The sequence below is a fragment of the Ciconia boyciana genome, chromosome 22, assembly GCF_034638445.1.
Source record: "Ciconia boyciana chromosome 22, ASM3463844v1, whole genome shotgun sequence".
NCBI classification, from domain to species: domain Eukaryota; kingdom Metazoa; phylum Chordata; class Aves; order Ciconiiformes; family Ciconiidae; genus Ciconia; species Ciconia boyciana.
The window spans coordinates 3835765-3848510 of record NC_132955.1 but is presented as its reverse complement, the minus strand read 5'-3'; the positions used below and the strand labels follow the sequence as shown (position 1 = coordinate 3848510).

General features: G+C 40.9%; 1 protein-coding gene across 4 annotated transcripts in view; it reads left to right on the top strand.

Moving 5' to 3' along the window:
• Nucleotides 1-12746, top strand: part of DDX42 (DEAD-box helicase 42) — a 22087-nt gene extending 9341 nt beyond the window's left edge. For all 4 annotated transcript variants that reach the window (XM_072885538.1, XM_072885539.1, XM_072885541.1 and 1 more), the window contains exons 7-18: nucleotides 100-204; nucleotides 804-923; nucleotides 2030-2206; nucleotides 2710-2838; nucleotides 3717-3816; nucleotides 4511-4558; nucleotides 5096-5193; nucleotides 6537-6813; nucleotides 7489-7715; nucleotides 9035-9145; nucleotides 9932-10033; nucleotides 10686-12746. In XM_072885538.1, the coding sequence (XP_072741639.1) occupies nucleotides 100-204; nucleotides 804-923; nucleotides 2030-2206; nucleotides 2710-2838; nucleotides 3717-3816; nucleotides 4511-4558; nucleotides 5096-5193; nucleotides 6537-6813; nucleotides 7489-7715; nucleotides 9035-9145; nucleotides 9932-10033; nucleotides 10686-11435 (2244 nt within the window). In that variant the 3' untranslated portion in view covers nucleotides 11436-12746. The remainder of the gene's footprint in view (nucleotides 1-99; nucleotides 205-803; nucleotides 924-2029; nucleotides 2207-2709; nucleotides 2839-3716; nucleotides 3817-4510; nucleotides 4559-5095; nucleotides 5194-6536; nucleotides 6814-7488; nucleotides 7716-9034; nucleotides 9146-9931; nucleotides 10034-10685) is intronic.

The following is a 12746-nucleotide window of genomic DNA, read 5'->3' as shown; positions in this document are numbered from 1 at the left end:
AATTAAGAACTTTTTCTCAAAAAGACCCTTTCCCTCCAAAACTAAGTGTACAGAGAGAGAATCTTGAATCCTGGACTAACTGAGTAATTATCCTTGCAGATCGAATATCCACCATTTGAGAAAAATTTCTATGATGAGCATGAGGAGATCACCAGTCTCACCCCGCAGCAAGTGGTGGAATTACGTCATAAGCTAAATCTCCGGGTAAGCTGGTCACAAAACTATCCTAGGATCTTCTTACTCCTGTTTTTTTGGACTGCCTTAGTAGTTTTAATGAAGATTTTCACAGGAAACTCCAGCTTTTGATACCTTGGATACCTTGATACTCTTGGATACCTTCAGTGACTTTGATTTAAGGGAGCTTGGTTTTCCTCAGCAGTTCTTGAAAGTCTTCTCTGGACTTGTCAAAGTGGGCACCCAAGTTGCATGGTTGCACTTGGGCTAAAGAACTAGGAATTGAAACTGGAAATATTATATGCAAGAATTAGTTCTTTGCCGTTTGTGACATGCTAGCGTGGTGCCTTTCTTTGAAGGGAATTATTTGGGGAAGGAGGAGACCAATTATACAAGGAGGTAGATATGATATTTAGTAGCTTATGTTGATTGACAATTTATCTAAATTTTTATACCTGAAAGTCCTATTTACAGAACACATCTGGAATTTGCCCCTAGGTAAATTTATGTCTATTCAAAAAATAGAAAGCCGTTTTCAGAGGTAGAGACACACTTTTTTTCATTTTTGTACAGATTGCTCTTTGTTTTTCTCTTACTGTTCATGAACAAGATACGTTTCTCTTTCTAAGGTTTCCGGTGCTGCTCCTCCGAGGCCTGGCAGTAGTTTTGCTCATTTTGGGTTTGATGAGCAACTTATGCATCAAATTAGGAAATCTGAGTATACCCAGCCCACTCCTATACAATGTCAGGTGAGTGTTGTTACTTCTCTAACATCTAAATGGAACTAATAGAACACATGCGAAGGTCCCTAGTCCATGTGAGGATGTATACAATTCTAGTTTCCTATATAGAGCTGTCAGGGAGAAGAATAATTTGTATTTTTCTAGGAAAATAGCTTTGATATTTTTAATATAGAAGTTTACGTACTTTTTTCCTTGTTAAATGACCACTGTAAATATAATTCTTTTCTGAAGAAATATTCTTTTCTTCATTTGTCTCTTGGTGAAGACTGAAGAACATGCAAGTGGCATCTCTTGCTTATAGAAATGTATGAAAGATTTTTTTTTTTTTTTTCAGAAATTGTATTAAAAATAACCATAGCAGTAGCTGAGTAAAGAGCCATACATTGACAAACTTATTCCTTTAAACAGCTTATATTTGAATGTCTTGTAACTAGAAGAGGTATGCGACAAGGCATTTTTTAAATTTCTTTTGGGAGTTAGAATAAATGCCCTATGAGCTGGACCATTTTAACTGGTCACTGCTTGGAGAGCCGTGCATGCGAAAGAGATTCTACTGCATATGTAGATGGATTACCATAAGTAATTAAGGTTATTATTAATGTGATTATAACCACACCACTTCAGATGCTTTTCTTGAAGTATAAAAAAAATGACATGCTGCTGTGTCCAAGGGATGTGTATTAGGACCTTAGTCCATACTCTTTGTAAAAACCTGTGGTTGAGAGATCCTTATAGCAATAGCAGGGACGAAGTGAGGACGTCGGCACTCAGGACGGTTACAGAAAGAATAGGCTCAGAGAATTTTTTAGCGTTCTTACAGCTGGACAAGATGCGTTCGTGGACATGTAAATATATCTTTGGGATGTTGTACTGTGCCCAGACATTGATTTCATATAGGACACCAACAGTCATAACGTGATAATTGCTTTCAGCCCTTAAAACAAACCAATTCAGATCTGAACTTGGCAATAAAACTGTGTAAGCATCGATGTATGTTGCTATGAGTCCTCTGTAATGTGCTTTTCTCTTGTTATCTGAGTTTTCATGTAGTATCTAGCACAAGAATATGCTAAGGTAGGCATAATATGGGTTTAGAATCTCCTTATTTTTAGGGTGTTCCAGTTGCACTAAGTGGCAGAGATATGATTGGGATAGCTAAGACTGGAAGCGGAAAAACGGCAGCCTTCATCTGGCCGATGTTGATTCACATCATGGATCAAAAGGAGCTTGAACCGGGGGATGGTCCCATTGCAGTGATCGTATGCCCGACCAGAGAGCTTTGCCAACAGGTAGGTTTATAGTAACCATATATGTGCCATACGGTGTTCATATAGAAGAAGACAAAATTCTGGGCAGAAATTACCAGAGAACATCAGTAAACTATTTGAAAAAACTACTCTGTGCCTTAGTAGAGCCAATGTAAGCTCTCTTACACCTCTTTTTTGTTGAAGGATCATGACAAATCTGAAATTGTAAATTTTTGCAGTGCTCCCATATTATTTCTAAGTATTAAGAATATTGTGGATGTATTGCCACAAATTGTATGTGGAAAAGGATAGAGCCTGCAGGTTACATTACGGTTGGATGCCTAAACAGGTTTCTCAAATTATTGGAAATTGTCCACAAGTATTGAAGTATTCAGCCCTGAGGATTTCTGAATAATTTCATTAAGTTATTAGCTGAAAAGTAATAAAAGTAAAGAATCCAGGAGCTGGACTATATTCCCAAGGTAGCTATATTTTCTCAGATCTGTCTAACGTGAACCATGATGTGCTTTGTTTAAAATTCTCAGATCCATTCTGAATGTAAGCGCTTTGGTAAGGCATATAATCTGCGCTCTGTAGCTGTGTATGGAGGAGGAAGCATGTGGGAGCAAGCCAAAGCCCTCCAGGAGGGGGCAGAGATAGTTGTCTGCACACCAGTAAGTACCTGTATGCACACAGTACAATTTTTTGTTGCTTAACTGAAGCTGAGACAGATTTTTAATACCATTGGTGATGCAGAATTTGTTCTCTGATAACTGAAATCTAGGTTCTTCACAGGTTATCAGATGTTGAGAGCAAATATGCTGGGATTATTTGTGTCCCAAGAGAAACTGAAAGAGATTAGCTGTGATTTCCAATAGAAGGCAGAGTAGCAAGCAAGATCTGCTTGAATCAGTTTCAGTTGTCTGCAATACCAGCTTCTGATTGCTGAGCCGTAAATTCATGAAGAAAATTCCCAGAATGTCACGACCTTGAGTGCCATCTTACTGAATCAGTGTAGAGCCTGTGGCAGTAATACTGAAGGGTGAAACATTGAATCAGACGGGGTGTTGATGCTGAACCAGTGATTTAAATGAGCACCATCGTCAACTGACTTTGCTTATTGCAAAAACTAGTTATGAACTTGAGCAAAACTGAGCAACTAATGGTTGGAGGAAGTTTGTGGCTATTTATTGGGGTACTAGGCAAGAAAACAAAGCATGAAGAACTCCTGCGCCAAATATTATGGGATTAAATAGCCAGTTCACAATTAAAATTTAATTGTAATGAAGACTAGGGAATTTTAGGATCTCAGCACTGTTAACCTTGAAAATCCAGTCCTAAAATTGAGCTTGTCAAGTATAGTTGATGAGAGTTTCAGCAGTCTGTTTCTGTAACTTGAATACTGACACTTACTTCTAGAGTGAAGCCTTGAGATGTTTTCTGTTCTAAGTCTCTGGTAAGTGAGGATAAAAAGCAGTTAAGTGCTTGAAGGTTGCATATATTAACATTTTTTAAAACATGCTTTAAAAACTTGGCTTTTTTTTTTTAATAGGGTCGTTTAATTGATCATGTGAAAAAGAAAGCTACAAACCTTCAGAGAGTCACTTACCTTGTGTTTGATGAAGCTGACAGAATGTTTGATATGGGTTTTGGTATGTAATGAACAAAGGTCACTGTTTTGGAAAGCAGTGGTGTCCAGTTCCCAGCTTAGTAGGACTGTTTATAACCCCTGTAGCTTCATATACTTGAAAATACATTAAGGAAATACTTTATAGACAAAAGTCATATTTCAAGGTCTAATATTTGTTCCTATGAAGAGATCAGCGAAGTCCTGTTGACGTTGAATTCCAAAAACCCTGATTTTTATCTTAGAGCTGCTGAATAACTTTTGGGCAAGTCACTTCTGTGCTTTGATTCTGTGTGTACAAACTAGTGGTGTGGTAAAAGAACTTTATACTCTATTGGAAGAGGTTTGGTCATTCAGATCTGGATGGTTTTGAATATGTGCTCAAGCATCATGGGGACATAGCAAAGATTTGACGGTACTGTAATACCGCAAACAGAGGGAGACACTTGTAGGATGTACAGGGTATGCACAGACTCAGCTAGGATCTTTGCTTATGGAACCTTTGCTGAAGGAACTTCCAAAAGTTTCTTTGTACAGCGAAGGGACTTCCATTGTGCAGCAAAGAGCACCTGGAAGTCACAGTATAACATTAAATACTGAGTCAGAGGCACTCATTCATTCTATGGTTGTTAAATAAAGCAATGAAGTTGCATTTTGAGTTATTCTACTAAATAATGAGCGTACAATGTTGATTAGAACATTTTCTCTCTCCTTTGCAGAATATCAGGTCAGGTCAATTGCAAGCCACGTACGTCCTGACAGACAGAGTGAGTATAAGCGTGTTTCACACTAAACTCCTGAGAGTCAAAGGAGACTATATGGTGGGATACCAGTTAAGAATCTGGAACAGAGCTTGGATTTCCTGTTCTTGACACAACCACACAATGAGGCTTTCACAGGAGTCCACTGGTGTTAATTCTCAGTGTGGCCTGTTGGGAGGGAGCGCTTGTGAGTGTGGTTAAATACCCAAGTCTGTAATCCCTCCACAGACTTTACTCAGGGAAAAGATGATTAGCTGAATTAATATTAGTGTGGTTTGAGATCCTGTGTTCTAAGCTGCCATGAAAGAACGTTCACAGCAGTGCCACTTATTATCCACACTGTGTTTCAGATACCATGAAATGTGTTTCCACTTTGAGGTATTCTAATAGTGTGATTGACAATTTTCATTAGAACTGGTAAAACAGACTGTAGCTTCAGATCACTGACATCTAGTACAGTTGTACAGGTCCTCATTCACAAGATCTGTGCAGTGTTAAAGAAAATGTATTTTTCAAGGAGTTCAAATACTGTTTTTCTTTTAGCCCTCTTGTTCAGTGCCACTTTCCGTAAGAAGATTGAGAAGTTGGCTCGAGATATTCTGATCGACCCAATTCGAGTTGTGCAGGGAGACATTGGAGAGGTAATTCCACATTACTTCTGAGACAGTCGGAGAAATGAACCATTCCCTTTCTGTTGTCTGGAATTTATGTTAAACCGCAGTAGTCATCATTTATGTTTAAGAGTACATACTTTGTGCTTAACAAAAAACAGTAAGGCTTTGGTTTTGTTTCGGTTTTTAATTTTATTGAGCTTTCTTTCGGCCAACAAATATTCTTGTAGTGATGGGAGGTTTCACCAAGGAATGAAACGACATTAATGCAGCAATTTTTTTTTAATTTTTTTTTTTTTAATTTTTAATTAGGCTGAATCAATGGGTATATCCTTTTGTTTTGTCTCAAAACTATAAATAAATTACAGCTTTTGCACTGAAGGATTTGAAACTTATACTGTAATGTCTTTCAGCTGGTTTATGTGGGAATGTTGATTCTATACTTGCTTGACAGTAGCAGCTGAGCTATTAGCAGACTAGGATTTGGTAATAAGTCAATGAAGAGGGCAGATTACACTTGCTGTGAAGAAACTTTGCTTATAATATATGAAAACTGTTGAGAAGTTTCGCAAAATGCCTTCAGTTCTCTGCATTAATTTTTTTTCAATCAGGAATGTGAGGTATCCCTTTATAACAAAAAATTAATGGCTACCTGAAGCCCATTCTTTGTGGGAAAATGTTTTTCCTAAACATTGCTTAAGAAAGGAAGCAGCTTTCCTAGCTCAACCACATAGTTTCTTTTCTTTGATCTAAATTATTACTCTATTATGAGAGCATCATCCTTGAAATCATTAATATTTAAATGTGTAAAAACTAAATCTTTCAGAGAAACTTCCAGATAGTGCTGTGTGCTCCACTGCACTTTTATGACTTGCCATACGGAGTGTATAGGGAGTCTGTTTATATCTCCCCTCTTCCTGACTCGAGGACACATCACCGCTCACAGGAGTACTTTCTCTGATCTGCATATGAATAACTTTTACTGATGAGCATTCTCTCCATCTCAGACCCTGCTCTTGCACAGTCTATTTTAGAAGTTAATAGCATCTGTGGCAAGAGCATCTAAATTGCAAGTACCTGTCTTTAGATCAGTAGGGTGCTAAACTGCATCATGTCACAGACTGCACTTTGCCTCTCTCAGGTCTAGCAAAGAGTAGCTCATTTAACCCCTGCCTTTTCTGCATGGCGAAAATGAAGTGGTCGGCAGTTAGACAAGAGCTGAAACCTCTTTTAAAGGAGAATTTTGGTCCCCTGCTTCTCCACTTTTTATTCTCACGCTTAGTTTAAATTCCTGGGTTATTCTGCCATCTGTGTGTGTTTGCCATTCTGTCGTTTCTATCCTGCGTTATTGCTTGTCTTATTTCTCCCCTTAGGCAAATGAAGATGTTACTCAAATTGTGGAGATTTTCCCCTCTGGCCCTAGCAAATGGAACTGGCTGACTCGACGCCTCGTAGAGTTCACATCTTCTGGGAGCGTTCTCCTCTTTGTCACCAAGAAGGCAAATGCAGAAGAGCTGGCCAATAACCTTAAGCAAGAGGATCATAATCTGGGGTTGCTTCATGGTGACATGGACCAGAGTGAGAGGAATAAAGTCATTTCAGAATTTAAGAAAAAGGGGATCCCGATACTGGTAGCTACTGATGTGGCAGGTATGTGATGCTCTAAGAAACAGCAGCTCATACAAGTTGTGGATATCAGCAGAAAGGCTAACGCATGTCAGTGGAAGGCAACAAGGTTGGCTTCTACACCTGCTGGGCACTGTGTTCCAGATGTTTTTTCAGAAGTACACAGTGTTAGCAAGGGGTTTTGTTTTTAAAGTCTTCTAATGGTGTTTAAGTTACAGTGTGACAGATACTTTTTCATATACAGAAAGAAAATAAGCTGTTTCTTAAGGAAATGGTTGCTATTCATTGATCAGCTGACACATTATGCATGCTTAAATGAAGAGGAAATGGACACACTTGAAGCCTTCTCTAGAACAGCTTTTGTACCCAGATGTTTAGCTGAACTAAGAGTGAATTTCAGTGGCCTTTAATAAAGCCCTCTCTCTTCGTTGGAATAACAGTCATTTAAGGAGATCTCTTCCATCTCCAATCCTGTGAACTTGGGGATCGGTGTAACTTATACTACTCTTGGAGAAGGTGTTGCTACGCTTAAGATAACAAAGAGTTTTAGCCTATGAAGGGTGCCTTAACCGGGGTGTGTTCCTGTGGAAACTCCTTTCATATGCTGGAGCAGAATGAAGTGATATGCTGGTATGAATGGGGTTGCTTTGAGTTCATTCAGGCTAATCATGCTTACCGCTATATTGTTCTTTATTACAGCCCGTGGGTTAGATATTCCATCCATTAAGACTGTGATCAATTACGATGTGGCTCGGGACATAGATACGCACACCCATAGAATCGGTCGTACTGGCAGAGCAGGCGAGAAGGGAGTTGCCTACACTCTGCTGACTCCCAAAGACAGTAACTTCGCTGGTGATCTTGTCAGAAATCTGGAAGGCGCTAATCAACATGTTTCCAAAGAGCTGTTGGATCTAGCAATGCAGGTACAAACAAGCAAAACTCCTTGAGTAGAGGAAGGTTCCTTCCATGATTAGCACAAAATCAGGAGCTCAGGGACTTGTTTCCGGTTCCATCATGTGTTCGCAGTGACCTTGTGGCAACCTATACTGTTTTTAAGTAGGCTTTCTAGTGTTTTTAATGGCCTGTGAAAGAATCCATGAAGACACGAAGATTTAGGAATGCAGTATGTAATCTATTTTGGGGTGAGGCACTGCCTAGGAAATTAGGAGCTGTAATTTGCCTGATGCCAGCAGAGCACTCCAGCTCCAGTATCTCATTACAATCAGATTTTCGATACGCATTTGTGGCAGGCACCTGGGAAATGCAGCTTAGTTGAAAGCTAAACTAGAAAATAATTACAGGGACATTCACTCTGTGAAACGGTTGTTGCTTGATCATTTTACCTGCTTGGCAGTGCTGTCTGGCAGGCTTGCTATATATAGGTATGACGGATAGCTGAAGCAATTGTACTTGCGCCACTGTGCTCATCGGCTCTTTAAGTTCTTGTCTTTTGCTGCCCGTGTAGCTGCAAGAGAACAAAGGCTTTTTGGTAATTCCCAAATTCAGAGATGGATTAGCATGCTTGTGGCTTCATTGCCAAGGAGCTTGGGCACTAGCTGCTAGACCTAAATATTTTTTCCGAGGTACAGAGGCAGCATTTTCAGGAAGGGTCAGAATTTGTGAGGCAGAGCACCACAAGCTGCCTTTGAGAGGAGAGTATAGAAGCTAAATGGCTTGGCTTACTGGCTTCTTCAGGTTTGAAGAAACTATAGGGCATAAAAAGAGGTGCAGCCAACCATTATTTAGAAACCTGGTAACAAGAGGAGGTCTGGATGGACTGCCCTTTGCAGGCCACTGCTTGTTGCAGGAAGTTTTGCTGTGACAGAACCTCATTTCTCCTTAGTCAGGCAGTGGGCTAAATCAATAAAACCCAAGTATGAGCAAGTGCAGAGCTCCCAAGTGAATGGCATTAGAGATTGCATTTATTCCTGGGTTTATTAGAATGCAAACCCCCAAAACTTTAGCATGGATGAAAGTTCAGGACAAAAAACTAGTTCTCATAAAAAGCATTTGTAACAAAAAGCTTCAGACCCACATGACAGAACTGTCTACAGCTTAGTTTCAAAGCGCTGTAGTCTGTCACATCCCATCCCCTTGCAACAGCTGTATTGTTGAATGGGAAGCTGTGTATTTATATTTTTCTTTTGAAATGCTCAAAATCCTTCTTTTCTGAGCCTCATTAATGCGCTTATGAAGCTTCTTATTCCCTGTGTTGAGAAGCATTTGTCCTCCTTTTGTACAGAATCCGTGGTTCCGGAAATCGCGTTTCAAAGGAGGAAAAGGCAAGAAGCTGAATATTGGTGGTGGTGGCTTAGGATACCGTGAACGTCCTGGTCTGGGATCAGAAAATTCTGTAAGTAGAAGTTGTTTACAGATTCTTGGAACTTTTAAACTTAGTAATGACTACTCTTTAATTTAAAAAAATCTTCTTAGTACTGGAGTATGGCCTCTGCTTTCAAAGTTTTTCATAGCTCACAATCTTTCAGAGTTAGTATCAGAAATATCTCAAGTGAAACTGTCCTGTGCTGTTATCCTCTTGACAAGAGCTGCCTTCTTTAGGGCCAGAGTGATCCAGAAGGTTTGGAGATTCTTCCCAAAATAGACTGTCAATGCAAAATAAATGCTTATAAATTACTTGAAAAGCCATTTCCAGGCTGATGCTTGGCAGCAAAAAATTTTGCAGCATTGGGAACACTTACTAAGGTATGTCCGTGCTTGGAAAACAGCTCATTGCCAATGTGTACGGGGACAGAGTGTAACTGTAGACATGTTGAAAACACGTCATGTTCAGCATCTTTCCAAAAGTCACAGCTGAAGTCTTGTTCACACTTTGTCTTGGCTATGACTTCTGTGAAAATCTCCATTTGATTGCATTTTGCGTTTGCTTGTGCTGTAAAGAGCTGGAACATGCGGTTATACTGTTGACTCGTGAGTCATTAAGCCTTACTGCATCTTTACTTTTCTGTCATCCTCAAGGTCATGGGGCAAACTGTTGTGCTGCTCAGTGCTCTCCAGAAGTTTGTCATCCTTAGTAGCTGTATTTCCTGAGTGCAGGGTCAAGATAGATTCAGAGAATGGTTGAATTGAAAGTGTCTGTGTTGGATAAATCTCTCCAGTTGTCCTTTGTCTTTTTGCATAGGACCGGGGAAACAACAACAGCGTGATGAGTAACTATGAGGCATACAAGCCATCCACTGGGGCAATGGGAGACAGACTTACGGCAATGAAAGCCGCTTTTCAGGTTGGTTTGATCACTTGTACTCCAAGTTCTAACTCAAGAGGAAAGGACATAACATGGAAAAATTTTACTACTGATGATTCAAGACAGGTTTTTTTTCTCCCCTGAAAATGCAGAAACCCTGTTGACTTCAGGGAAGTTGAGTTTGGTAGTTGTAGCCATGTCTTATCCACTTGGAGCACACACTCAGCCTTGCAGTCCAAAGTGGAAGAATTAGTATGCAGGCCGGACTGAACGTGTTTGCACAAAGTTAATTTGCCAAACTTACTCTGTTTTCTGCTGCCTCTTTGCTCTCTTTCCCTTCTAGATTCTGCTCCGAGGCTTGATCCTATTTAGGTTGCTTAGCAGCAATAGTGTAATTGCAATCAAAAGAAACAGGGAACAGCAAAACCCTTTCTCTTCAGTGTAAAAATTAACCCCACAATATAGGAGTTCCCTTGTTTCTGTGGTCTGGTAGCAGATGTCTGTTACTAATTCTGTGTTTGTAAGCACAGCAGGAATGTAATCACTCCAAGACTGACTTTTTATAGGAACTCTTTTTCCTAGGGGCTCCCCAGAATTCAAGACAGGCTTGTGTATGCATGATGACTGCATGTTTTGTGGTGCAGTGTAAGGCAAACATGCTCTCTTTTGTCTTTCTATCTCTTTCCGGCAGTCCCAGTATAAGAGCCACTTTGTTGCTGCAAGCTTAAATAATCAAAAGACTGGTAGCTCCGCTGCTGGTGCTAGTGGCTGGACCAGCGCTGGGAGCTTGAACTCGGTACCAACGAGTTCAGCACAGCAAAATGCTGCAAATCCTGACAGCCCAATTGCAGCCGCCGCAGCAGCAAAGGGTGTTCCAGGTTTCACCAGCACGGGGAATTTGAGTAGCGTTCCCACCTTTCCAAGTGTCGGAGTACAGGGCTTCAACAACACAAATGCCAGCACCAACAGTCGAGAAGGCATCGGCGGCGGCAGCAGCACCAGCGTTGCTGCTGCTGGTGGCGGTGGTGGCAGCGGTGGTGGCAGCGGCGGCAGCGGTGGTGTTGGTGGTGGCGGCATTGTCAGAGAACGATACAACGACAACCGGAACAGTCGCCACAATGAGGTCCCGCGCCGTGGAGAGGGTGGTGGTCGCTACAATGATGTGCAACGCCATGGAGAAGGAGGCGGTCGCCACAGTGACGCTTACCGCCACGGAGAGGGCCGACATGGCGACAACCATCGCCACGGTGAAAGCCGGCACTTCGCTGATGTGGGCAGTGGCAATCGCAATAATGGTGATAGCAGGAATAGCAACGAAGGTAGGAACAACGAAAACAGGAATGGTGAGAACAGGAAGGATGCCAACAGCCGAGACAACAAGACAGATGGTTTTGCTGTCCCAGAGCCCCCAAAACGTAAGAAGAGCCGGTGGGACAGTTAAAAGCTGGTGTTTCACAGCCTGGAACCTCTGCAGGTAGTGGTGTCTTTTTCCAGAGGATTTCTTGGGGTTTTTGGTAACTGGTTGTTGAGCAGCTGGGGGAGGAGAAGGAAACCATGAAAACTCCCCATGCAAGTCTGGGCTGGTACATCTGCGGACAGATTCACTCTAATGATGTGTACACACAATGCTTAGTCAAAGAGAAATCATTTTGATAAAGCTCCCTGGGTTCTGCTTTTAAACATTCAGTGCTCAAGTGACTCTCTGCTGGATTTAAACAGATCTTCTTGACAAGAAAGCTGTTTCACGTCCTTGGAACGTTAAGAAACTGTTGTCCATAGAAGTATAAAGTAGTCTTTTCTTAACCAGCGTTCACATTTAAAAAAACGGTCCATCTAGAGATGCTCAGGACCACCTGTTAAACATTAATCTTTCAGCAATTTGTTCAGTATGGTGAGTTCTTCCCCAATCTCTTCATTTCACATATTCTCTTATCCCCGAATAATTTGGCCTCCAGGTTGCCCCTTATACCTCTCCTCATCAACTAAGAATGTATCAATTTGCGTTGCTGAAGGTGGGATGAAGCAAGTTGATTTTTTCTTTCCTTTTTTTTTTCTTTAATTTTTTGTTAAGCTGTTCAAGGGATCGTTCTCCAGCCCAGCTAACCACAAATTCACATGTAGTATAGGACAGACTCCCTGGCTTGTTTGTGGTCAGTACATCAATCCCAATCCCATTGCCCAGGTATTTTTTTCTTTTAAAGAACCTCTTCTTTCCTAATAGCCTTCGTTTTGGTGGAAGCCTGCATAGCAAACTTGTCTCTCTGCTGTGCCTGTGCACCCTCTGTTATGAGAGGGTTGAGTGCTTTCTTCAAATTGAAAACAAAAAAGGGAAAAAAATGTGGATACACCACAACAATCAGAGGCTGGTGCCCCCCATGAAGCGTAGCTAAATGAAGAGGCTTCGTTCAGAAATTCAGGGACCTGCTGCTCAGAAGCCTTTAGGGAGAACCTGAAAAGCGATTGATGAAGTGGAACAGCTCAAATATCGCCCCAGATTGGACACATGTAGTTAAAACTGTAAAATCTTGCTTGACCGTTTTTAACTCGTTGTGTGTATTACCCGTTTTTTAACTTTTTTTTTTTTTGCGCCATAAAGGTAAGGAAGAACTCTTTTGTTGAAACATGTCAGCACCCACCTCTGTCTTGTTTCTACTGAAAGAAGTACCAGAAACTGTCAGGTTTTTGTGACATTGTGATGTTTTCTTTATCAGCTGTGCATTTACTTTCTGCTTGCTCTAGTAAATGTTTTATT